The 26,246-nt window shown below is 54.0% G+C and overlaps 1 protein-coding gene across 1 annotated transcript; it reads left to right on the plus strand.

The window, feature by feature from the left end:
* Positions 1 to 139: 139 nt before the first annotated feature.
* OLFML2A (olfactomedin like 2A) lies at positions 140 to 24,407 on the plus strand. The gene is made up of 8 exons (XM_087822905.1): positions 140 to 274; positions 8,420 to 8,683; positions 13,046 to 13,153; positions 15,989 to 16,198; positions 18,033 to 18,276; positions 20,435 to 20,683; positions 22,191 to 22,376; positions 23,742 to 24,407. Exons 1-8 carry the CDS (start codon positions 176 to 178, stop codon positions 24,344 to 24,346), a joined length of 1,965 nt encoding a protein of 654 aa, XP_087679031.1. The 5' UTR covers positions 140 to 175; the 3' UTR covers positions 24,347 to 24,407.
* The last annotated feature ends 1,839 nt before the right edge of the window (positions 24,408 to 26,246 follow it).

Consider the following 26,246-nt stretch of genomic DNA (forward strand, 5'->3'; position numbering starts at 1 on the left):
TACCCGCTTCCAACCTAGCTCCGCCCCCAGCGGCGCGGGAGGGGTGCGGGGAGGGGAGCCGCGGGCCGGGGGCGCGCCGCGCGAACAGAGGTGGAGGCGGCTCCGAGCGCGCAGTGCGGCCCGCGCTTCCCAGCGTCCGCGCCCGGCCGTTGGTGCCCGCTGTGCCCGTCCCGCGATGGCCGTGGCCACCCCCTCTCCCGGGTCTCCGCTCCTGCTCCTGCTGCCGCTGCTGCTGCTGCTGCTGCGCGCCGGCCCGGTGCGCGCCCAGAGTAAGGTACGCGCAGCCCTCCGACCCGGGCGCAGCTCTGCGGGAAGCCGGGCGCGAGGGGGCGCTGTGGCTGGGGGTGCGCGCCAAAGGAGGGTCCCCGGGGCCGGGCGCGAAGGACCGGGAGAGGGGCCACCCGACCTCGGACTTAGCATGGAAGCCGCTGGGGCCAGAACCCCGGGAGAGGAGCGCGTGGGGAAAGAAGCGCTGGAGATGGTAGTGGTGCTTGAGACGCGGCCTGGGGAAGGGGCGCTGGGACCCAGTCCAGTGCCGGATGGAGGTCTGCACTGAAACCCAGGACCAGGGAGACCGAGCGTTAGGAGGTTGGAGGCGGTGCAGACAGGAGATGCAGTTCCTAGCGGAGGGAAGGGATTCCCTGGAGCGCTGGGCAGAGGCACTTTGGAGATCTGACTCAGAGTTTCCATGGAAGGCTGGCTCATGGGGGCAGATCCGTGGGTAACTGCTACCCAGTGACTCCCAGGCTTTGGACTGCCTGGACCAAAGCTTTCAGGCCATGCTGGGGACCAAGAGCCCCTCCCCAATGGACCCATCTGGTCTCGCCACGTGCCTGCCAGGGATCTCATGCACCCTCTGGAGGCCACGTGTCTCCATAAGTGACTCTGATTTGTTTCCCGTGTTGGCTAAAAAGATCTGCCCTGGTGTCCAGCAGACGTGGGTTCAAGTACCACCTCCATCTCTTAGCTGGGTGATCTAGGATCTTTACCTCTCTGAGCCTCCATTTCCTTACTTGTAAATATGGGAAGTATAAGAGTTTCCACACCCCTGCATTATGATCTCTCAGTTAGTGAGATGCCTGTAAAATGTTTAGCACCTCACCTGGCACTTAGTAGGTAACCAATAAATGATACAGTGATTATGAAATCTCACCACAGGGACCCTAAAACGGGGTGAGATCCAGCATGCAGAGAGAGCAAGCACTTAGGGTGTCAGAGCAGGGCCGCTTGAGGGTGTTCTGGAAATGACCCAGTGAGGATGAGGGCAGGACTGGAGTTAGTGAAGGGCAGAAGGGAGGGAGAGCCCTGCTCATGGAGCATGAGAGAAAAGGAGTGATTTCTCTTGGTGTCTCTCCAGCCTCTTTCCTGTGTAGAAGGTGAGGCTGCCCTGTCCCACAGGCAGGTAAAGGTCAGACGCCACTCACCACACATTAAGTATATGAGCAGTGGGAACTGGCAGACCTCTACCTGAAGATTCATCTCAGGGTATGAAAACAAGAGGACTGCAGCTCTGACCATATGCTCCAAAGACAAGGGGATGTGTATCATTCCCATTTTATAGATGGGAAAACTAGGGTTTATAGAGAGGCAGCAGGCTTGTAAATAAAAAACACCTAGGTTCTGGTTCTTTGTTCTTTGGCTCTGTGACCTTGGGCAAGTCTCTGCCTGTCTCTGGGTTTCAGTTTCTCCATCTGAAAAACTATGTCTCCCCAACTTCCCTCCCATATAGGGCCTTCTAGGATTCCCTGACCTGGCTCAGGTACAGAAACAAGTGAGCACCCCCCCAACCCCCCCCCCCCCCGCCCCAGATAACCTGATCAGCGCTTTGCCTGTCTCATCTCTCTGGCTGGGAGGAATATTGGGTCTTAGGCATCCTCTGAGCAATGCAGAGGGCTGTAGAGCTTGTGGGGGAGGGCTAGCATTCAAAACAAAAAGCTAAGACAAAGAAAACCCAACACCCTGTTTGTGTAGTGAGTCAGCCAAACACTTGCTAGGTTGGGGTGTGTGTGTGTGTGTGTGTGTGTGTTCAGTTGTCCCAGGGCAAGCTGTGGCTGGTGGGGTGGGGAGGCGCATCCTAGAGTTTGGAGAATGAAGCAGCTGGGGGACTCAACACAGCCCTCCCCCAGATACCTCCCACCCCACACCGCTCCAGCCAGCTGGGAAAAATAAAAATCAAGTGATGGGTGAATTTACTGCACATTCCTCAGCACAGCCGGACTCCTGCTGGCTCTGTAGAGAGAGCTGTTTTCATTATCACCCTCTCCCTCCCACATAACAATCCTCCTTCCTCTCTAAGCCTGTCCTATTTTTCCAGGTTGCAGGGAGCCCTTGGGAGGCTAGCCTGGGACTTGAAGTCTGTCTAAAGGGTTAAGCTGGCCCCTCCTTAGGCTTCCTGCTCCTAGGAGGTCCAGGTTCCTCTTCTGCCCAATACTTTCTGGGCCACAGGGGCAGCTTCACCCCAGCTCACCACAGACCTCTGTGGTCTCAGCCAGCTCCTTGCTCAGTGTGTGTTAATTTTGTGTTTATAGCAAGGTCTTTCCTAAACAGGATTTGAAGTTTCCATGTAAGGAAGTGCTTTGTCCAGCTTGGAAATGGGAGAGCGAGTTCATAGCTTCCCTGGCATTTCTGAGGGGCTGCCCAGCATGAAGGTTGGTTGAGATGGACAGAGTGGTAACCACATAAAGCCCAGCCATGCACCAGAGACCTCTGGGAACCTACTTTTTTGCTGGGCCCCCTTGGAATGTGGCTAATCTCCCATTTCTACCTTATTTTCTCCATCTGTGAAAGGGCTGCTGGCACCTCACTTCCTCCATGCACTCAGGTGTGAGAAGGGGGTCTTCGGTCAGCCCCACCACTGACCAGGGCCCAAGGGCAGGGGAAAGGCCTTGACTTGAGGGAACTGGGCCAGGGGAGCAGGAGGGGCTGGAGCAAGCAGGGGGTGGTGACCCGGGCTGGATCAGATGTTCCAGGCCAGGCTGGTCCCGGGGGCTTAGGTGTTGCTGTGCCTCCGCTCCAGGAGTTTCCGCCTGTGGGTGTAATTGGAAACAGGCTCTGGAGCAGGCCAGGGATGCACAGTGATGGAGACCTACACACAGAGAGTGAGGGGCCAGCTCCCACAGGGTCTCTCTGCCGGGAAGGCCTTCCCCAACATTCCTGTTGGCAGGGGGACCCAGGACAAAGCCCTGAGAGACACCCTGTGTGCTGACCCCCATGCACAGCACTTACATTCAGGGTCTTACACAGCCCTCCTGCCAACACTCTGAGGCTTCAGTGGTCCCTCCCAATCTGACAGACTTGGACCCTGAGGGGCAAAAGAGTCAGGGTGGGGCTGTCCAAATATCCTGGACAGAGAACTTGAGGAGTTTGGAGAATCCTGGGGTTCCACAATTCTTGGCCTTTAGTGGGCATCCAGATGGCCTGAGGAGCCTGAGAGTCTGAGTTAAGAAGTATGGAACTGAGCCAGGGCAACTGCATTTTCCAAGTGTACCCCAGGTAATTCTGAGGCATAGCCCCCAGTTGAGAACTCATGGAGGTGACAGGGAGCCGTGGAGGTTTGTGGAGGAAGAGAGTAACAAGTCATCAAAGAGGAGCTTTTGGAAGATGAATCCAGCAGAGAGGAGGCTGCTGTGTTGCCCAGGTAGCAATTAATGCAGCCTGAACTCAGGCTGTTGCCATGGAAGGGAAAGCAAGGGAGAGAGATGGGAAATACTTTGAAGAATCTGAACAACATGACTGATTGGTTGTCCAGAGTAAAAAGGGGGCTCAGAGATCTGGGTTGGGCAGGAGGGTAGGTAGACATGGGTTTGGGAGAAGATGCTGGGTCCAGTTTTGGATGGATTAAGTTTGGGATGCCTGTGAGCCTTCGGAGGGGGGGTGTCCAGCTGGCAGTGAGCTCCACTGGAGGGAGGTCTCTGCCTAAAGAAGGACCTGGAAGCTGGCCATGAGACAGGAGGGAAGACTCAACCTCAAGGTGTCACAATTTGAACCTGCTCCATTCCTAGAACACTGCACAGCTTGAATCCCCCTCTTCCCAATTCTAGCCAGATTTTTCCATCTCTTTTCAGAAAAACCTTAAGTACAGCCTCTCACCATTTCATTATAGGGTTTCCCTGCAAATACGTAGGGACCTTTTTAAACACAATCCACCCACACTTCTGGGGGCTTTGGCAGTGCGTGCTGAGCAAGGCTGAGGGAAGAGATCGGGGGCTGAGGCAGGGACTTTCCTGTTTGGCCGCAACCCCAGCCCTTATGCCAAGGACAGGATAGGTCAGGCTCAGTGGGAGCCCCAGGTCTTTTGCTCCCCCAGGATCCCCTTCTCTGTCCCAGGTGCTGGAGAAGCCCTTGCCTCGTGACTATGGGCGGTCACGGGAGGAGCAGCATGTAAAACAAATCTTGGAGTCAGGCTGTGCTGTGTGACCCTTGGCGAGCCCTTGGTATTCTCTGATGCTTAGGTTTCTCCTCTCTAAGATGGGGTGCGGTAGAGCAAAGAGAGGTAGAAAATGTGAGGGAGGGTTGTTGGCAGCAACTCTAATAGCAAGTGCCACTAGAGAGCAGTCACTCTGTGCCAGGCTTGGTGCCAGGCACTCTGTATGCATTGACTCACTTCAGCCTCAGGACAAGTTTACAAGGAAAAGCCTGTTGCCTCCCCACAACAGAGGAGAAAGCTGAGTCTCAGAGGGGTCAAGGCCCTGCAGGGAGGAGATGTGGGAGCTGGGATTTGAGTCCAGGCTTGGCTCCTCACCATGGAGCTCTGCCTTCTCCAATCAAGCACATAGTAATCACGGGAAGCCAGGCCCTGCTTGGGCTCCTGGCAGCTGGGGCTGGGAGCAGAGGCCCTCTTCAGACTCCTGGAGGGCTCAAGGCCTTGGCCACCCCCATCAGGACTTAGCACCTCATCTGCGGAGGGAAGTAATGTTGTAGTCTGATGTGGAGGCTGCTGCTCCTGGGGTGGGCGTTGGGGTAGTGGGTGCTGCCCAAGGAGGACCCCTCTTTAGCCTGACCACACATACCACACCCACATCCACCCTCTGGGCTCTTAGCCTCACCTGGGGGAGTGGGTGGAAGTTGCTAGGGTCCCAGGAGTCTTGAAGAGAAGAGCTGGAAAGGGGGCCCAGGAGTCTTGAAGAGAAGAGCTGGGAAGGGGGCCCAGGAGTCTTGAAGAGAAGATACTAGCGGTGATCTGAGGAATGAGTGTTCATGCCCCCAAGCCTGGCTGTTGGTGTTCCCGGGCAGGGAGAATTGCCCCGCAGTGCCAACAGTGCGTTTGCCTACAAGGAGCCCAGGACAAAGCTTCCACCCGCAGCTGCCCCCTTCCCCCTCTTCCTCATTTCCCAGGGGCCTGGAAGTCCACCCATTCTGGGCTCTGATCCCCTTGAACAAGTCATCTGATAGCTCTAGAGCTCAGTTTCCTCTTCTGTGGGACCTGCTAAGAATACCTACCAATGCACCCACGTGGAGAAACATTCGGCTAAACAACCCGCTTTCAGGATTACTGGTGCTAATAATAACAGCTACACTATCTAGACTACTGTGTGCTCCTGGCAATGGACTCAGCATAGTTCTGGTTTTCCGTCTCAGTCCTCACATAGTCCTGTGTTGGGTAGGCACTACTAGTTCCCTCATTTTACAGATGAGGAAACTGAGGCACAGAGAGGTTAAGTCATCCAACCAAGAGCACACAACTGTAAGTGGTCCATGGCTACGCTCTTAACCATTGTCCCACACTTCCCCAGCACTCATTGAGTTCTCAGTAAATGTCTCCTCATGGACCCTGTGCCCCAGGTTTGCCTCCATCTACCCTCTGTCCACGAAGAGATGAGTGAGTTGCCCATGACACAGATTTGACCCTAACTCCCCCTGAATAAAAGGCTTCCCTGATGCCCCAGTGTTTTCAGGAAGAAGCCAAGATCCTCAGCTAAGTTTCAGGGCCCTCCATGAGCCGGGCTATACCACCCCAAGCCATATCTCCTGCCACCCCAGGCTCTCTGCAAGCACCAGCCAGAGTGATCCTCCTCCAGACTACCAAGATGCCAGGCTTGCCTTTACAGATTTGACTCGCTCTTCCTGGAATGCCTTTCTCCTCCTTAAAGATGTCCCCAAGGGGTGCCCTCTTCCGATCAGTCTTCATGGGTATCTTTGTGCCATGAAGAAATATGCCAGCTATTTCTTCTGCACCTCCAGCTATCACCCAGGGTCTGGCAGAGGCCAGGGGCTCAAACAAGTGCCTGAAGGCTCAGAGAAGACAGGGAGTGCCTTTGGCCCTTTCCCGGAGGACTCCGAGACACTCATGGGTACCAGGCCTGGCAGAAAGCCCAGAACTCAGTTGGGCTTGGTGGCTTCAGTGAGAGCTGAGTAGCCACAAGACCTGGGATGTTTGTTAACTGAGCCACGAAGAGTTGTGTCCCAGGAGCCTAGAGCTCAGGGTGGGCTTGCTGAGCTAGCTAGGGGAGTGGCTGCTTGGGGCTCCCAGAGCCCAGCTGGTGTGTCAGGACAAGGCAGGCTGGAGGCGGTAACTGAGCTTCACACCTGCCACTGATCTCACTGAGCTGACTCCTACAGGCACAAAGTCCTGCTGACTCCAGTTACCAATGATTACAGCTAGACACTTGGGTGTGCATCATCCCAGGGGGGACTGAAGGAAAAGGGAGGAGGGCAGGGAAACCACTAAATGGAGGTCATGTTATTTCATTTGATCCTCACTACGAAGACGCTGAGTATGGAGAGTCACCCATTTTACCACTGAGGGAATGAGGCTCAGAAAGGTTGTATAACCTGTTGAAGGTCACACAGAGTGTGGAGGAACAGATCTATGGAAACAGCATAAACCAGTAATTTTGATCCAGAGTCAGATCTGCAGCCAGATCTTCCCAGTCAAAGTTGTGTGACCTGGGACATGTAACTTCACCTCTCTGAGCCTCTGTGTCTTTAGCTGTATTAATAAAGACTCACACTTAAGACGCACTCAGTATGTGCTAGGCTCTGTTCTTTACCGATATTAGCTCATTTAATCTTCACAACAACCTCACAAGACAGAAGCCCATTTTACAAATGAGGAAACAGAAGTACAGAAAGGTTGAGTTGCCCACAAACTCATAGTTTCTAACCCAGGCTCCAGACACCATGCTCTTAGCCCTGAGCTCTCGTGTGTCTACAAAATGCAGGCCTATTTATCCAACAGATATTTACAGAGCTCCTACTACAGGACAGGCAGGCACTGTTCTGGGGATACACGAGGGAACTAGACAAAGTCCCTGCCTCTAATTGTGCCTTCAGTAGAGTAGAAGAGCCAAAAATAAAAAAAATAAGCAAACACAGATATAATATTTCAGATGGTAATAGGTGCAATTAAAAAAAGCCACTAGGTAAGGGGACAGAGAGTAATGGGAGGTGGGTGGTCAGGGAAGGCTTCTTGGAGGAGGTGATATGTAAGTGATTTGAGGGAATAAGCCAAAGAAATATCAGGAAGATAAGGGTTTCACGATGAAGGCACCACATCTGTAAACCCCCTGAGGCTGGAGTGGGTGAAGGAAAAGGTGGCAAGAGGAGGGGTTGAGGGATGGGTGTCACCTCATGTAGGCCTTGAAGGCCGTGGTAAAGACTTCGGAGATAACAGTACCCTCTTGTACACAGGCACTGTTAAAGGGTGTGGTGCACATGAAAACTGGGATGTAGTAAGTGCCCAGTGAAAGGTCTCCGTATTTTTTACTATTCCAGTAAAATACACATAACACGAAATTTACCATTTTAAAGTATACAGTTCAGTGGCACTGCACACAGTGTTGTCCAACCACCACCAGTACTTAGTTCCAGAACATTTTCTTCACCCCCAAAGGAAACCTCGTACCCATTAAGCAGTCACTCCCCACTTCCCCCTCCCGCTAAGTCCTGGCAACCACGAGTCTGCTTTCTGTCTCTCTGGATTTGCCTATTCTGGATATTAATATAAATGGGATCACCCAGTACATAGCCTTTTGTGTCCGCTACTCTTATTTAGCATCGTGTTTCCAAGGCTCATTCATGTTGTAGCATGTACCAGTACTTTATTCTTTTTTATGGCTAAATACTATTCCATTGTATGGATGCACCTCATTTTTGCTTACCCTTTCGTCAGCTGGTGGACATTTGCATTGTTTCCACCTTGTGAACGGTCCTGCCCTGAACATGCCTGCACGAGCCTTTGTTTGAATACCTGTCTTCAATTCTTTGGTTTCCATAGAATATTTTAATCAGTTACCATTTTCATTAGAATGATTATAACACCTCTAATTTCCTCATCAGGGCTGCTAGCTTCGCAGCCACCTCCAACCACCTTCGCAAAGGCAGGGTAGGGGGTGGGGGGCTGGATTCCGCCCCCCCGCCCCCCTCTTCTCTTCCCCTCCCCGGAGCCCTGGCCTGTGGCTCACCCGAGCCCCTCCCGCAGGTGTTTGGCGACGTGGACCAAGTGCGGATGACCTCGGAGGGCTCCGACTGCCGCTGCAAGTGCATCGTGCGGCCGCTGAGCCAGGCGGCGTGCGGGCGCGTGCGGGGCGGGCGCGCGCGCGGGGAGGACGCCTACACGGTGGAGACGCTGAGCTCGGGCTCCGACTGCCGCTGCTCCTGCACCGCGCCGCCCTCCTCGCTCAACCCCTGCGAGAGCGAGTGGAAGCTGGAGAAACTCAAGAAGCAGGCGCCCGAGCTCCTCAAGGTACACTTTCTGGGCAGGTGGTGGGGACGGGATGGCCGCCTGGATGAGAGCCTAGCGTGGCCTGGAAAAGCCCGCGCGCGGCGCCCAGGCACCTGCTGTAATCCCATTTCACAGGTGAGGAAACAGAGGCCCCCTGAAGGGAAGCCGCTTCTTGCCCAAGGCCCTTGGGCCAGTAAGGGATGGAGGCGGCATCCTTGGGCCGGTTTACCTGAGTATGTAGCCCCTTACCGTGTAGTCCAGTGTTTCTGTGTTTTACCCAAACCAGTCCATCTCTCGGCACCCCTACGTGGCATTTTAAATTTTGTGACATTTTATTGTTTTTAATTAGTAATAATACTTCCCATAGTCAAGTGCCGCCTGCACGCCAGATGTTGCGCTAAGCTCGTTTTACAGATTATTCCTCTAAATTCTTAAATCATCCTGTGGAATATGGGATCTTTGTTCTCACTCTATAGGCAGGAAAAGACAAATGGGGGTTTGAAGAGGTTGGGCCACCGGCCCAAGCTCTCACAGAATGACGTGTAGCCTTAAGTCTGTAGCATACTGGATGTGAGTTTTGCACTCACACCATCCCCGCCCCACGCCAAAGGCAGATTAGAAAGAAGCACCAGCTCTGGGGGACACAGTATAGCCCATGCCAGGACCCACCCCCAGGACCCATGAAGAATGGTCTCCCAACATTTGGCTAAAAGTGTTTTCTTTAAATTTAACTTTAGTTTTATTTAATTTAACTAAATGGATACCAACACTCTCAAAGTTGGAGGGGAGGTGTTGAATTTTAGGCTAAGTGGCCTCTTAACAACTTGGCAGTCCCTGGACCACACTGTCTCCTTGGGGCCTCGCTGGGGCCCTGCAGACTCCAGGGACTGAAGTCATAGGTCAGGCTTCAGTTACAGCAACAAATCTAACTTCTGCTCAGTCCACTTCTCAATAACTAAATTACTTCTCAAACGACTGGACAAGAGGATACTCAAAACCTTTTAATAAAAGCTGGCTAATTTATTCCTTACCACAACCCTTAGGAGAGGGAACTTATGGTCCCAACTTTACTTGTGGAGGAATCTGAGGCCCGGAGAGGGATTGTGACTTGCCTACGATCACACAGAAAGAAGTTGGCAGCACTAAGATTTGAGCTCAGGAATTCTCTGCTGTGCCCTCTTGCCCATGGGAAGGGGTCCCTGGTGCACAGCAGCCATGGGGGGGGGGTCAGTTAGCTTTATAGGACTGGAGTGGGGGGGGGGTATTGACAGCAGGTGGGGTTGTAGGAGGAAGAGAAGATATTCGGCCTCATTGACACCCTAGGAACAGAGGCAGGTACCTGAGGGGTACCCAGAGGTCCCCAAGAGGAGAAAGGGGCAGGGGAAGTATGACACAGGGCTGAGGCCTCTACTGTTTGGCTTGGCTCTCCCTCCCTCAGCAGGAGGCTCTCTGTGGGCAGCCCCCAGGAGAGGAGGTTAGAGGAAGGCCATGAGGGAGGGGGATAGGGTACACTTGCCTTATATCTGACCCTTGTCCCTACCCATCCCTTCTCCTCAAGCTAAGAAATCCAGCTGTGATTTGGCCTTAGTTGCTTGATTCTGCGTAGGAGTGAGGGGGTTCCATTTCCCCTTTCTTGGGGGAGGTTGGCTGCAGGAGTATACCTCTCACTTCCTCACACCCTTCCCTTGAACACAAACCAGACATAGCCCCACCCTTGAGGAATCCCCAGTCTTGTGGGGACACAACTCCTGACCCCAATAATGACAGTGTGATTGGTGCTGGGTTGGGAATGTCCCAGGCACCGTGGGAACCAAGAGGAGGAGGTAGCATCAGAACTGGGCTTTGAAGGATGTGTAGGAGTCCCTCAGGCAGAACAGAAACAAGGGCATTCTGGGTAAGACCAAATGGAGTGTGTGTGGCACAGGATGCCTCCCTACCCCCTCTCTGCTTCAGCTCCACGAGCCATCTGTCGGTGTCTCTAACACAAGGTTTCTCAAACTATCTATGATGAAAAAGCAATTGTTTTAAAAAAATCTATCAAGAACCAATATTTTCGTAAAATCATCTACAAACGAATTCTTAGAAAAATGAAACAAAAACAGACGCACACAATACAAGTCCAATGTTTGATTATTAAGAATCAACAGATATAAAATGGCTCTGCCAAGTGCTGTCAAGTCTATAAAAGCTCTCTCACTTTTTATAATCGTTGTAACACAGACTAGGAAGGAGCAGTTTGGACCGGCGCTGGTCCGCAGAACACACTTGGAGTAGCACAGCTCAAACACACCATGGTTCTTCCCACCTTCAGCTCTTGGCACAAGCTGTTCCCTTGGCTGGAATATCTTTCTCCTGCCACCTTCGCTTCCTCAGCACTCAGCTCAAACTAAATAAACTTCTTCCCTCGCAGACTTGACTGATCCGTACCCGCTCCCAGACAGGGTCACGCCTTGTGAATGATCTGGGCACCTGTGTGTTACCGTCTGTGTTCCCGACCCGGGCACCTCTCGGTGACTCTCTGCATTCCTTGCCAGCCTGTGAAAGACCATGAAGCCTCATGTCTGTCTTGTTCATCACTGTCCTTAGTGCCTGGCCCAGAATAAACACTTGCTGAGGCTGAAGAGGGTAGCAGGGGCAGATCAGGGAGGGCGCAAACGCCAGGCTCAGGAGATGACAAGCCGCACGTGGGCACTGGGGAGCTGCAGGAAGCTGTCCAGTAGGGGAAAGACTCATGGTCATAGCTGAGCTTTGAGAAGCCAATTTAGTTGGCCATGAAGCCAGCAGAGTGAACCTGGAAGGTTCCCATTTAGACCCCTGGTCAGGAGTCATTATTGCTGATATTCATGAAGCCCTTGCTTGTGCTCACTCTGTGCTGAGCCCTGTCCAGACATCACTTCTCCTCACAACCCTGTTGCCCCATTTCACAGAGAAGGAAGCTGAGGCACAGGAGAATCTATGTGCATGGTTCTCAACTTGTGCTCCTCCAAGCCCTCCAGGTACCATGCAACTTCACAGCCTGATCAAGGTAGTAGGGGAGCAGGAAGGACTGAGAGCCCTACTCCTGCTTCCATCAGAGTCCTTGCCCCCTTTTTCTGTTTTAGAGATCCAAATCTACTCAGAGAAAAGCTCTCTGGCTTAAAACGGCGTAAACACCCCTGGGAGAGTGGAAATAAAACTGTTTGGGGAACAGTGGGACACGGCCAGACACGAGCACTGGCCACCCTAAGAAGTGCTGCAGGGCTGGGAGTGGGGCCGTGCTGGAGGGTGTGCTGGAGGAGCTGCCCTGCCCGAGAAGCCAGGAGAAGCAGATTTCCCAGCAGCCCCTTGTGCCAAGGTGTCCCTGACACTGTTGCTGGCATCCTTGCCATATGGAGGGAAATGTCATGTCCTGATGAGGTGTGACGGGGAAGGGGAAGAGGAAGGGCAGCTATAGAGAAGAGCCCTGGGCTGGGCAAGGGAGACCCAGCATCTGTTACTGATGTGTTGTGCAAGCCCCCCCTTCTTTCTTGTCCTCAGTTTCCCCACCTGAATACCAAATAGGAGCAGTAAAGCATGTTAGGAAAGAGGTTTGGGTTTTTCCAAGCTGGGTTCTGCTCCTGGCTCCATCATTGAGCACCTGGGCGGCGTGGGGCAGTCACTTCACCTCTCTGAGTTGCTGCTTCCCAATCTGTACGATGAATATAAAAGGTGCCCAGACCCTGTCTGTGCTTGGGTCCCTAGAAGCAGACCCTGAGGCGAGTGATCCGTGTGCAGGTGATTTTAATGGAAGTGCTCCCAGGAGAGACTGGTAGCAAAGTGGGAGATGGGGGCGGGGGGGTGCAGGAAGGGAAGGAAGCCCAGTAGGGCTGTGGTCTCAGCCCCAGGGGATGCTGGAATATGAATGACAGCTCAGCTCGGTTGTCCCACTGGGACTAGGGAGCTGGCTCTTAGATGCTCATACTGGTCAGACATTGCCCACGGGCTGGCCCAGGAGGACATATGCTCCCAGACACTCTGGGGGCAAAGTAGTCCTTTGAAGAGAGTCACAGATGCAGGTCAGTACAGGGAGGCACATGGAAGCCAGGCCTGGGCACAAGAAAGTAGACTGAATCCCAGGGGTACGGTTGGAGCCTGCCACTACATACCACGTGGGGTGTTGTGAGGATTAAGTGACATAGCTCATGAAAGCCCCTAGTGTCTGCTACATGCTAAGTGCTCAAAAGATGGAATCTGCTGCTTTCTCGTGATTATTAGCAGGCCAGATCTAGTGGGTGCTGAGGGCTCATGCAGGCCATTCTGAGACTCCGGGGTTCTGGGGTCCTGCACTGCAGTGTGATTCCTTGCACCCTTCATGCCAGACCCTGTTCTCTGCCCTTTCCCTAACCTGCTTCCTTCCCTGGGCAGCTGCAGTCCATGGTGGATCTCCTGGAGGGCACCTTGTACAGCATGGACCTGATGAGAGTGCATGCCTACGTCCAAAAGGTAGCCTCCCAGATGGACACGTTGGAAGAGGTAAGGGCAGGGCTCGAGCCAGAGACCAGGCTGGCACAGTGCTGGGGGCAAAGGGTGGTGCCAGAAGGGGCCCAGGCAGTTCTGTCTTTCCCCTGGTGGCTGTTGAAAGCTGGACTCCAGCAGAGAGCTGGAAGAGGGAGAGGCAGGCCACAGGGTCCAGACTGTGGGGAAGAGGTCTGACAGGCTCAAGGGCCTTCAGGAAGCTGGAAGGCTGGGTAGAGAAACTGAGGAATCTGCTGTTTGTATGAAGGGGTGTGGTGGGGGCTGAATCTTGCAGTTGCCCTCAGTTCACCAAGACCAGGACCCACACAGTGCACAATCATTCACATAAATGCCACGTGAGTGGTGCTCCCCTGAGGTGGTGCATCATGGTGATGGCACAGTGACTAGCTGAACCCATGGGCGGGCCATGCTCGGGGCACCTACCAGAGACAGAGGTACTGTCAGTACCAGAGGTACTGAGTGTCTTCTCCTGGTCAGAGCAACTGTGCTGGAGGGCTGGGCAGGCAGGTAGGACTGCCCCCCCCCCCCCCCCCCGATAGGGACAGTGCTGGGTGAGCATAGGGTTCCAGGCTGCAGGTTCAAGGTTTGCATCTCTGCTGGCATCGCCTGGCCTCCGCCTGTTTCCTGCATCCGGCCTCTGCTGGAAGCCTGGGGATGTGCAGCTGCCAGGAGTGGGGCGTGGAGGCTTCCTTTCCCAGCTTCCTTTCCAGAGGGAGGGGGCACCTGGGCATCCTGTGCCCCTGGGTGGGAGATTAACTCTTCACTAACCCCAAGGTTGGGGTCACAGTGGCTTTAATTATTCAGAAAGTATCTGGTGAGTATCTACTATGTGCCAGGCCCATGCCAGCAGGGGAGAAAGGTAATAAGGATTGAATTTCTTCCAGGCATCAGTGTTTCCTGTGCACTTAGTACATGCCAGGCTATCCTCTTGCCAGCTCTACAGTTATCCTTTGACTTTCCCTCTTGTAATCTAAGGAAATTAACTCACTTCACATAACTGTGAGCCAGACACTCTGGAGGGTAAGTCTGCTGGGCCCGGAACGAATCAGAATGATTTCCACAGCCGCAAAGAAATTTTTTTTTATTATCTTCTGTTTTGCATTATCTGTGCTTTGCTTCTGTTCACTAAATGATAATTCTATGAAGAAGAAAAAAGGTTTTTTTGCTAACCTGGGAGGAGGTGGAGAGAACAGCCTGACTCGGGAGGAGCTGGCTCCCTCTGCCCTTCCCTTTCAACAGAGGTTCTCAACCAGGGGCCATTTTGATCCCCAGGGGACAGCTGGCAATATCTGGAGACATTTTTGGTTGTCACAGTTTGGGGGAGGTGGGTGGTGGATGCTATTGGCTTCTAGTTGGGTAGGTGCCAGGATGCTGCTAAACACCCTATAATTAATGCACGGGACGGCCCCCCACCAAACACAGCTGTCTGACAGATGTCAGCAGCGCCGAGGTTGAGAAACTCGCCTTACACAGTTTGACTTCTGTCTTCCCTGTGATCTAGTTTAGAACTTACTTTCTTGTTCTTAGTGTTTCTGATCATCACCCTGATATTTAGTTGTTACTGTGATAAAGATCTTCATTTAACAGGCAAGGAAACAGGCACAGAGAGGTAAAGTCACTAGCTTAAAGCTACTCAGCCAGGTAGTAGAGAGCAAGGATTCGAACCTAGCTCTATCTGACTCCTGCCTGCTGCTTCTCGGTCCCTGAATCTGTTCACACCCAGGGCTGACTAGACATAAGTCACTGGTAGGTTATCTTCTCCTCTGTGAAAATTTCTGTCAATGAGATTCTGAACTCATAATTTTGATGCTCTAGGGCTGCACAGCAAAGAGGTGCTTCCCGCATCTGATTGTAGTTTCTCCTGCTTCAGCTGAGAAGTAGACAAAGGAATTCCAAACATACCCTAGACCTGCTGGGGCTTTAGAGACCTGGGGCTGATACCAGGCCACCCAGCTTTCCTGAGTCCTGTCCAGTGGACAGGGTCAGCCTGGGCAACAGCCCAGTGACAGGGATCCCTGGCTTGGGGGATCCATAGAGAGAAACATGGCCATTCCAAGCAGTCCTGTTTCCAGAAGAATTTAGAACCAAGGGCCATGAGGGGGTAGTTGGGGGCTGCTAAAGCCAGGCAGGTCCCCAGCAAGGGAGAGACAGGGGGGCAGGAGCAGAAACCTAGGAGTAAAAGTGGGGCTCAGTGCTGTGGGAGGAGCCAGCATCACCCTGGAGAGAAGTTGGAGACTCAGGGACCAGGAGGGATCAGAGTCTCACCCGTCGCAAAACCCCAAAGAGTTTCATTGGTTGAGCATTTTATTAAAAGAAGGTATTTATGGATTGCGTGTGAAATTAAAAGGCAATTTTAAAGTAGCAAAGGGTTGGTAGCAACTTAAATGACGAATTCCTGGGGACTGGCTGAATACATTAGGGCCAGTCCCTACGATGGCAGAGCGTGCAGCCGGGAAAGGAACGGCGGGGACCGAGCACACAGACCTGGGAGCGCTCTCGAGGGCGGCTCAAGGGAAAAAGCGCAGTGTTAGGAATCAAAAGGACATCCATGGCAACTGGCCGAGAAACGAGTGGGAGGAAGACACTTTTTACCCCCGTTGGTATCTTTTTAATTTAGTACTGTGGACATATTTTATCTGTTTTTTTCATTCATTCACTTTTTAAATGCAAAATAACTACAGGGTCTTTTAGCAGCGTGCTTTATCCCAGCCACGCTCGCTGGTGCTGTCCCTGCTCAAGGCGTGGGCAGCAAAGCCCTGTGGCGGGGGCCCCCGGGATGAGGGGTGGGGGGCTCTCAGGGGTGGCTGGAGAGACCTCCGGTGCGCCCCGCAGAGCATCAAGGCCAACCTGAGCCGAGAGAATGCGGTGATGAGGGAGAGCGTGCGCCACTTCGGCGAGCAGCTGAAGCACTACGAGAACCAGTCGGCCATCATGATGAGCATCAAGAAGGAGCTCTCCAGCCTGGGCCTGCAGCTGCTGCAGAAGGACTCGGCCGCAGCCCCCGCTGCCGCCCCAGCCCCCGGGCCCGGCAGCAAGGTGCAGGTGAGACATGGCCCTGATTACGGGTGGGCCTGGGAGCACAGTGTGCCAGCACCTCGGCCCTGAGGGCCAGCTGCGTGGGGTCTGGGGCTGAGGGCTGGCACAGCTAGAGAATCCATGGCAGGGCGGGGTGCAGAGGGTGCCTGCTGTTCAGTGAGCACAATCAGCAAGGCGAGCCGGGAGCAGACGTGAGGATCCAGCCCGGGGGTCTGTTCCCCGAGCCAGGCGTTGGGCAGAATTCTCATTCTCATTTCCAAACTAGTGGGGACAAGGTCATAGAGATGACCCTCCCTGCCCGGCCCCGGGAGACCAGGTCTGCTGCAGGGAACCACTTCTAGCCTCCCCTGCTGTGGCTGGGCCCCTGGCTGGGTCAAGCCTGCTCAGGGGTAGATGGGCATTGCCTTGGGGACTCCTGCAGCAATCCCGTGACATTTCATGTTCAAGCTCAGAGAGTACAAAGTGAGCAAAGGCTTTGTCACCAGGCACAGCCACACTTGACATGTAACACCTTTGTGCAAATTTGACACAGGCCCTCCTCCAGGCAGACACACTGCAGAAAGGGCTCTCCCTCTGGGCAGATACATTAGAAAGAGTAGCCCTCTTTGAGCGGACAGATTATACAAAGGCTCCTTCCTTTAGTCGACACTCACCAGGGTGTGTGGCTTGGCAGATAGCGTAAGACTAGATTTCAGCCCCATTCATGCCCCTTAGGCCAGTCACCTGCCTGCGGGACACAACCCTCGCCACTCACATTGGCCTTGTTTTTGGTGAGGGGCAGATGAAGGGAGCTGATGCTGTAGAATCCTGCTTTGAACCTGATTTCCTCACAGACTTTAGCTCAGTTCATCCCATAGCCACCTGTGAGGAGGGATGAGCGTCGCCCACCTGGCAGATAAGGAAATGTGGGCTGCAGGGAGCAGGTGTCTGCGCTGGGACCAGAACGGGTCGTGTGCATCTGCTGAGCCCATGCCCCTCATGCTACCCCTCGGCTTCCCGTGCTGACGTTGTGATGATGGGGCCATTTTCATCTGCAGCTGGGACCACCTAGATGCTGGTAGCGCATGGAGGAAGCCTGGAGCTTGGCCCGGCGCTGGCTTTCTGCTTGTTCGCCTGCCAGTTCCACAGGCGAGAATGAATCATGGGAGGTCTAGATACTGTACTTGCTGTATCTCCCGGAGACTCTGCCTAACAATGGTTGATGTCACAGGCCCTGTGTTCTTGTGCCAAGCCAGCACCAAGGCATTTAAAAAGAAGTGAAAATAACAAAATTAACAAAATGTTAGAAACTGCATGCCCTACATACAGGCAGTGCCTCAGTGACCACCCATCCCAGTTGTGCCAGTCAGCCCAGGACTGACGGGTTCCCCGGATGCAAGACTTTCAATGCTAAAACTGGGAAAATTCCAAGCACACTGGGATGAGATGGCCACTTGTCTAGGGGCCTGAGAACATTTCCTCTGCCTATAAACAAAGACCAATGAGTGAGAGAGACAGATAAGAAGCTGACCTAGTGGTCAGCTCCCTGGGGAGGTAGCTGCCCATTATAGTCATCCCCCTTCGGGGAGTGTAGAGGAGTTAGGAAATGGGACAGGAATCTAGCCAATCAGGCTGGCCTTCAAGGCTGCAGGGGAGCTAGAGAGCTGAGTGGGGAAACTGAGGCACACCCCAGTCATGGATGTAGCCACTATGGGAGGAAAGCTGTCACTTTATAAGCACCTGGGGTGTATGGCCTAGACCAACACGACCACTTCCAGCCCCGACATGCTGAGCCTCCATGATGCCTCCCACAACATCCCTTCTACCAGCCCCCAAGTCTGAGATTTCCCTTCTCTCCCAGGATACAGCTGGAGGGAAAGGCAAAGACCACAACAAATACAGCAGCGTGCAGAAGAGCTTTGTAGACAGGGCCCTCCCCAAACCACCTAAGGAGAAGCTGCTGAAGGTGGAGAAGCTGAGGAAGGACAGCGGCCAGGGCCGGTTCCCCCAGCCCACAGCCAAGCCCCGGGCCCTGGCCCAGCAACAGGCGGTGATCCGAGGCATCACCTACTACAAGGCGGGCAGCAAGGAGGTGACCGAGGCTGGTGAGTTGGAGGGGGTTGGAATCTTGGGAAGCGGGGGCTTGCTGATGGATGGCCACAGCCCAGGGATCTCCCACAGGGATCCAGGGCCTTTTCTACAGCCCAGATTTCAGCTCCACTTGGTGCCCTTTGCTCATGCACGCAGTGAGATAATATCCCCTTGTGGGGTTGTTGGGGATGAAATGATATAATCAACACAATGGGCCACTCAGTTCCTTTCCAGTATTCACAGCCATCTCCACCCTCACTGGACTTTTCCTCCTTCATTCAATTTGCTAAAGATCTACTGCGTACTTGCTGTATCGCCCAGAGAGTCTGCCTAATACAGACCTCCCAGACTAGTGGGAAAAACCATACCCATGACCAGGCAGCTGCCACAGGTGGAGCGAGAGAACACAGGAGCCACAGCCAGGCTAGGGTTCTGAAAAGTGACATGGGCCCTTTGGGGCACCTCATGTTTCCAGACTGGACTTGGAATGGATGGCCTTTCCAGCACCTCCCACTTCTTATCTCCCCAAAGGAGAGCCCACAGACACCTATATTTTTCCTGCAGCCCCTTGCAGGGTCACAGTAAAGGACAACAAAGTAATTAACTGAGAAACAAGAGACTAAAGTAACAAGAGTACCCAAATTTCTGGGCCATCCCCACTGGTGTGACTCCTGACTCTTCCTCTGAGACTCTCTGCAGAAGCCTGCTCTCCTCTGATGTTCCTGAGAACATCCCAAGCCTGCTCCCCTTTCCAGGGTCCTGCTGACCACCTCCTCCAGTGAGGCCCTCTGCCCAGCCCATGTCCAAAGGGGCTAGGAGGTGGAACTGTGAGCTACCTGTCTCCTTCAAGAGCTCCCTCATTCTTGGGTTCAGGGGCCTCTTCCCCCAGCCCCTGGTGCCAGCTCCTGGCCCTAAATCCTGCCAGCTCAGCTTGGCCCTGGCACAGAGCCTCTGACCCCTGGCTGGGACACTGACCAAAAACAGCTGCAGGCATCTGACTGCCAGCGAGGCCTGTGGGAACAAGCCCCTGCCCTGGCAGGCTGCCCAAGCCAGGCCCCAGGAGGCCCTCAACTAGAAGGTGTGCCCCCATTTCCAAGAAACTCCAGGGGCTTCCCCAACAGTGGGATGTGGGTAAACCTTTGTGCAAAAAGGAAGCTCAGCTGGGAGAGGACAGGAAGAAATCAGGTCACTGTCCTGGAGTCACCCCCTGGGGCCACTCCATTGCAGCACCAACAGGGCCATTCCTTCACCCCGGGCATCAGTTTTCTGAGTACTCTCACCCAGTGTCGCCCTTGATCCAGGTGAGGAACCAATCTCAGAGGTGAAGTGACCTGCTCCAGGTCTCGCAGTGAGTTGTTGGGACCGGAACCCAGGTCAGCAGGCTGCAGAGCCTGCCTTAGACCCCTTCACAGCTCTGTCCCCAGAGCCGAGGGGTCTTTGTCCCCTTCTGCATGGCATTGAGTCTTTCTGCCTTCCCTACTCAGACCCTATCCACCCATCCCAGAGAATAGTGCAGGTCAGGGATGACCCAGAAGACTCCAAACCAGGTTCTGCAGACACTGAAAAAGTCTTCCTGTGAGCAAAGCCCTTGCCAGCAGGGGTGGGGGGTGGGGGTGCTGAGGAAGCTGAGAGGTGAGAGATAGGAAATGAATGAGGGAACAGAGCAAAACAGAGACCTGGGGTCCGGAAGGTGACGGGAAGCTGGCTGCCATTGCCCCTCCCTGCTGGAAATGTCATATACTAGGTAAAAGAAACTAGAGGGTGGGTTCCAGGGGGCAGGACTGGGAGAAAGTCTGGAGATGGCTTTCTGCCTCCTGGAATTGAATCTAGGAAATGAAATAATTGGTACAACGTGTTTGACGCTTGGCAGGGAAAAAGGTCTCGTATTTGGTAGAATCTGTGCAAATGTGTACATATTCCTCTAATCAGCACAACAGCCTAACGTGGTAGGCATCTTGCCTCTCCCGTCACAGAAGGGGAAGCTGAGGCTACTCAGCCGGGGCCTCCGAGCCGGTGTGTTGACCACGAAGCCCACTTTTCCAGGCCTTTCACTCCCCAGGCCTCCCCTGTCCGCTCCTCAGGGCCCCAGATCTGGGGGCCAGCTGGCCTGGGGAGGAGCCCGGGGAGCAGCAGGTGCTGCTAGGATGTGAGCTCAGGGTCTTCTCTCCGCAGACAACGCCCTCAAGGGCACTTCCTGGCTGGAGCAGCTGTCGCCCAGGGAGGAGGGCAGGCCACCGGAGCCCAACTCTGCAGAGCATGAGGAGGCTGGGCCCAGGGCCTCCGAGGGAGCAGACTTGGCCCCTGGCACCACCCCCTCGAAGCCAGCTGCCACCCCCACCCCCACCCCCACCCCCACCCCCACTCCCATCTCCAGTCTGCTGCCCACCGAGCTGCCTTCACACCCAGAAGTCCCCAGGCAAGGTGAGTAAGCCTCACCGGGGTCAGCAAACTGCTCCATGGGCCAAGACCAGCCTGCAACCTGTTTTTCTACAGCTCTCCAGCTGTTTTTACATTTTTAAAGGGTTGTAAACAAAAGAAGAAAATGGGATAAAAGTATGTGGCCTGGAAAACCTAAAATGTTTACTATGATCCCGTGCAGAAAAAGCTTGACAACATTTACAGTGAAACAGGTAGTATTTTCAGCAAATTCTTCTTAAAAAGTCACCCAGAATCTCACCATCAAATCCAGCTATTTTCACTTCTTTATTTCCTCTGTCCAGTTTTTGGCTCTGTTTTTAGGTCCATATGTGTGGTTTTTGGCTTGTGCCTTTTGGTAGAAATCCTCCTCATGAAATCATCAAGCCCCTCCTTCTGAAGGGCATCTTGGCTACCCGAGATGGCAAGCCATCCTTGGTCCCAGCACGCACCGTTTTTAGGAATCTTTCCTAAGGGTCCATTGGCAATTCGGACAACAGCTGCCGCTAAACTGGTTTCCTTGCAACCTAATTCTACTGTCAGAAAACTGGACATAATCTAAAGCTCTAACATTGAGGGGTCTGGTTTAATAAATTCTAGAGCACAGCTGTTAGGTGGCCTGGTAGAACCATGAAATAACATCATTAAAAGGCCATTTAGCCCGGCCGGGCGTGGCTCAGCGGTTGAGCTTTGACCTAGGATCCAGGCGATCGGGGTTCGATTCCTGATCAGGACACATGCCCGGGTTGCGGGCTCAAACAATGACTCTCTCATCATTGATGTTTCTATCTCTCCCTCCCTCTCCTTTCCTCTCTCTGGAATCAATAAAGATATATTAAAAAAAAAAAAAAAAAAAAAGGCCATTTAATGATGTGAGAAATTGCTCAGTGGGAGGAAAAAACAGGAAACATAAAACTATATTCAGAAGAACCACAGTTGATTTTTAATGGGTTCTTAATATGTGTGTGTGTGTGTTTTATTGATTTCAGATAGAGGAAGGGAGAGGAAGAGAGAGATAGAAACATCAATGATGAGATAGAAACATCAATGATGAGAGAGTCATTGATCAGCTGCCTCCTGCATGCCCTACACTGGGGATTGAGCCGGCAACTTGGGCATGTGCCCTGACTGGGAATCGAACTGTGACCTCCTGGTTCATGGGTCGATGCTCAACCACTGAGCCACGCCGGCCGGACAGAACCACATTTTTTAAAAGTATGTCTGCATGACTGTGCATGTAAAGAAAAGGAAGGGAATGCAACATGCTGGAAAATTTCTTTGGATGATTTTTATTTTCTCCCTTTCTAAATGTGCCATGGTGGTTTCTTGTTTTGCGGTGTTTTTTTTTTTTTACAATGATCAGACATTGCTTTGATCATGAGGGAAGAAAAAAGGCTTTGAACAAAACATCAGGAAGGATTTAAGTTAGATCAGATAGTGTTCCCAGGACTGTTGCTCTGACTCGGGGCCTGTGGGTCTGAGTACCAAATGCTGCACCCCTTGCTCCCCGTAGGCAGAGAGGCCAGCTGTGAGGGCACCCTCCGGACCGTGGACCCTCCTGTGAGGCACCATAGCTACGGGCGCCACGAGGGAGCCTGGATGAAGGACCCCGCCTCGCAGGATGACAGGATCTACGTCACCAACTACTACTATGGAAACAGCCTGGTGGAGTTCCGCAACCTGGAAAACTTCAAGCAAGGTTGGGGACCCTGGAGATAGGGGCGGGGCAGGGTGTGGGTGGCCTGGGGAGAGTCCCCCATGGAGACTTAGCCCTCCTTGCCTTTTGGTTTCCTGTGGTCCAGACTTCCCCAGCCTGGGCTGCTCTGAATGGTCAGCCACCCCAAGGAGGGGAGTCTGGGGGCACACCCTTGTGCTGGCACCGTGCCAGGAGCTGCCCCAGCAAACAAGATGGACATGGCCCTGCCCTCATGAGTGTAATTCCCTGTCAAGGGAAACAATACTTAGAGTTTCCACTAGTGCTTATTATATGCCAATCACCCTGTGTGAGTCAGCGCATGTTATCTTTATAATCCAGGAGGTGGGGGTTATCACCCTGTTTTACAGGTGAGCAGGGCCCCAGGCCTTAGAGGAGCTGCAGGTCTGGGCAGAGAAAGACAGAATTTTGGTTATCAGATCTGGGGCATGGTTGGGGGAAGCGGTCATTTAGACGTGACCCACGCTCCCGAATTGCACAGTCTTAAGTGGGAGGCAGAGACTTAAAAAAAGAATTTGAGTATAGTATTAGAGGGAGAGCTCAGGGGCCTGTGGGAACCCTGCCTGGAGATCAGGGAAGACTTCCCAGAGGAGGTGATGGCTGAGCTGAGCCCTGGAGGAAGAGCAGAAAGGAGAGGGAAAGGCATTCTAGGCAGAAGGCCCAGTGTGTGCAAAGGCTTGGTAATCAGAGGAAGCATGGTGGCATAGAAGGGAGGTGCAGGGAATATAATGAGAGAGTGGCTGAGGCGGGCCTTGGGTCTCACATGAAAGAGTTTGGATTTACCCTGAGAGTTGTGGTGTCACAGGGTACCACCTAGAATAGCTGAAGTTCTTCCTCTGCCAAATCAAATTGACCTGGTCCCTGTGTCGAGGGGCGCACAGGCTGGCTTGGAGAAAGCCAGTGAAAGGTGCCAAGACAATGGGTTATGGGAGGCCAGAGGAGAGGCCCTCACTCAAGCTGAGGAGGTCAGAGAAGGCTTCCTGGAGGAGGTAACATTGGCCCAGGGCTCTGAAAGATAAGGAGGCATTCCTCAGGAAGATAGGACGGGACTGGCAGTCCAGACAGAAGGAACAGCATGAGACAAAGCACAGAGGCCGGCTCCAGCCTGTTTCTAAGTCCTGGCTGTGCCGTTCCATAACTGGGTGACCCTGAGCTCTGAGCAAACGGGGCACTAGAAGTCCTTCCCTTATGGGACTGCTGGGATGGACGACTGGCCCAGCTCCGGGCCCGTAGCACACTCAGCATCCGTGGCTCGCTGGGCCATCCGAAGCCCTGGGTGGCCTCCCCGTCCCTGGGTGGGCTGAGGGTTGCCCGGAGGCCCTGGTGTGACCACGTGCCCTACACACACAGGCCGCTGGAGCAACATGTACAAGCTGCCCTACAACTGGATCGGCACGGGCCACGTGGTGTACCGGGGCGCCTTCTACTACAACCGCGCCTTCACCAAGAACATCATCAAGTACGACCTGCGCCAGCGCTTCGTGGCCTCCTGGGCGCTGCTGCCCGACGCCGTGTACGAGGACACCACGCCCTGGAAGTGGCGCGGCCACTCGGACATCGACTTCGCGGTGGACGAGAGCGGACTGTGGGTCATCTACCCCGCGGTGGATGAGAGCGACGGGGCCCAGCCCGAGGTGATCGTGCTGAGCCGCCTGGACCCCGGCGACCTCTCGGTGCACCGGGAGACCACGTGGAAGACGCGGCTGCGGCGGGGCTCCTACGGGAACTGCTTCCTCGTGTGCGGCATCCTGTACGCCGTGGACACCTACAACCAGCGGGACGGCCAGGTGGCCTACGCCTTCGACACGCACACGGGCACCGACGCGCGCCCGCAGCTGCCCTTCCTCAACGAGCACGCCTACACCACCCAGGTCGACTACAACCCCAGGGAGCGGGTGCTGTACGCCTGGGACAACGGCCACCAGCTCACCTACGCCCTCCACTTCGTGGTCTGAGTGGGGACCCGCACTCACCGGAGACGAGGGGCAGCGGGCACGGGGGCTCTCCGCAGCGACCCCTGCGAGGAGCTCCAACAGCAAATATTTATTGGGCACCGGCCGGGCTAGGTGCTGGGAGACCGCGCAGCCAGTGTAAAGCCGCCTTAGCTCCCAGTGGAACAATCATCGCTTCCACTTGCGAGCACTGTGCCAAGAGCCTCACGTGCACTAACCCACTTCATTCTCCCAACAGCACCCTTGGAGGTAGGGATAGTTAAGCCCATTTAACAGGTGAAGACACTGAGGCTCAGAGAGACAGCATCCCTTGCCTAAATAGCCTCAGTTTGGATCAGGCAGGCCCTGCGGTCACAACAGCCTTACTTTACAGATGAGACCTGACCGTGCCGTCCCCTACGTCTAGCCCTCTCCCCTCTCTCCTAATTTCTCACGTTCTGGCACCTCTGCCTCCCTTCCCAGGGCTTCTGAAAACCAGAGGCCTTTGGAACCGCTGCACCAATGTTGGGTGGAGGCCAGGCTCTGTGTGCCACCGTAGGTCCCCGTTCTGGCTGAGCTGTTGGTGGCCCTGGATTTTGGGCCCCTGGGCTAATGTCCTCGCTCCTTGGCTTTGGCCAGCCCCCCCACCCTACCCCACCCGCTGTCCAACCACATTCCAAACCAACATGGTCACCCATCCACTGAGCAGAAACCACACCCCAAGAAGAAATACCAGCCCCCTGTTCCAAGTCCCCCCTCCCTTCATACTCAATTCTATTTTCTCTTCTTCATCAGTGCTGTCATTTGTTTCTGCAACAACAGCTGAGAAGGCTGCAGGCAGCTGCCTGCCAGCAGCGACTCTACCAGGGCGGGGAGCTGGGCCAGGCCCAGAGGCTCCCTCTCCACCCACAAGAGCTGTCTTTGGCCACATACCCAGGCCATGGGACTGCTCCCCAGTCCCTCCCAGAGCCTTTGGGCCTGGGGTCTACCCTGTCCTTTCACACTGGGCATTTCAAGCTACAACATATATGCACTCAGGGATACCTCCAGGTCAGCCATGAGCGAAACCCTAGACCCTCTTCTTTGTCAGTCCTGACCTGGTCATTTGGTGGGATGGCCCAGCAGTCTCGGGGGCTAGGGAAGGCTGAGATCAAAGCAATCAGGTCCAGGGGAGGCATCGGACCTTCTGGTTGCAGGGAACAGCCAGAGCCCTTCTCCTGGCTTCAGAGATACTGGTGCCAGGCCGCCCAGAGCCCAGGACTTGGGGCTGAGGCAGCACCCGTGGGTCACCCCACCTGGTACTGCTGATGGCTCCGTGAGCCTCAGATTCAGGCAACAAGACCTTCAAGCGTGCCCCTCATCTGCTTTGGAAAATTTTTTTTAGAGCCGGGAAGACATTGTCCAGTCCAACTCCCTGTTTCACCAAAGAAGTAGGCCCAGAAAGGTTTAGAGAGTGGTTCAGGGCCACACTGGGGACAGGATATAGCCAGTTTCCTTCCAGAAGGTCTTTGTCTACATCTTTTACTCTCCTGACATAAAAGCAGCTCTGCCTGGGAAAGCGATAGGCTACCCAGCACCCAAGCCGTCCCAACACCTCCGAAGGGTATTTACTGCTGATCCCTGCACCCCCAGACCCTGCTCCCCTTGCTCTGGTTCATGCCAGCTCCTGGATATCTGTATATTTGAACACCCAGTTGTCATGTTAGGAAATCTAGCTGCATACCTAAGAGTGTAGGGAAATGCATTTTGTGCAGAATACATTTCTTTGTATCATCAGGTGATTTTGTATCATCAGACACTGTCAGGTGATGTTGTTTTGTTTAAGCTGTAACTCACCCCTGACATAAAGGGGAATGATGGCGCCCAGCCGAGCAAGGCCTGACTCATAGTGGTGGACACATCCAGCCTCCCCCACCCAGCCATC

This window comes from Miniopterus natalensis, chromosome 12, assembly GCF_054644295.1.
Source record: "Miniopterus natalensis isolate mMinNat1 chromosome 12, mMinNat1.hap1, whole genome shotgun sequence".
NCBI lineage: Eukaryota > Metazoa > Chordata > Mammalia > Chiroptera > Miniopteridae > Miniopterus > Miniopterus natalensis.

Excerpts from the sequence above, each read along its gene's own strand:
- OLFML2A (XM_087822905.1), top strand. The coding sequence starts at position 176 with ATGGCCGTGGCCACCCCCTCTCCCGGGTCTCCGCTCCTGCTCCTGCTG. Across the intron at positions 275-8,419 it reads CGGTGCGCGCCCAGAGTAAG|GTGTTTGGCGACGTGGACCA; the intron begins GTACGCGCAGCC and ends CCCCTCCCGCAG. Across the intron at positions 20,684-22,190 it reads CCCAGAAGTCCCCAGGCAAG|GCAGAGAGGCCAGCTGTGAG; the intron begins GTGAGTAAGCCT and ends TGCTCCCCGTAG.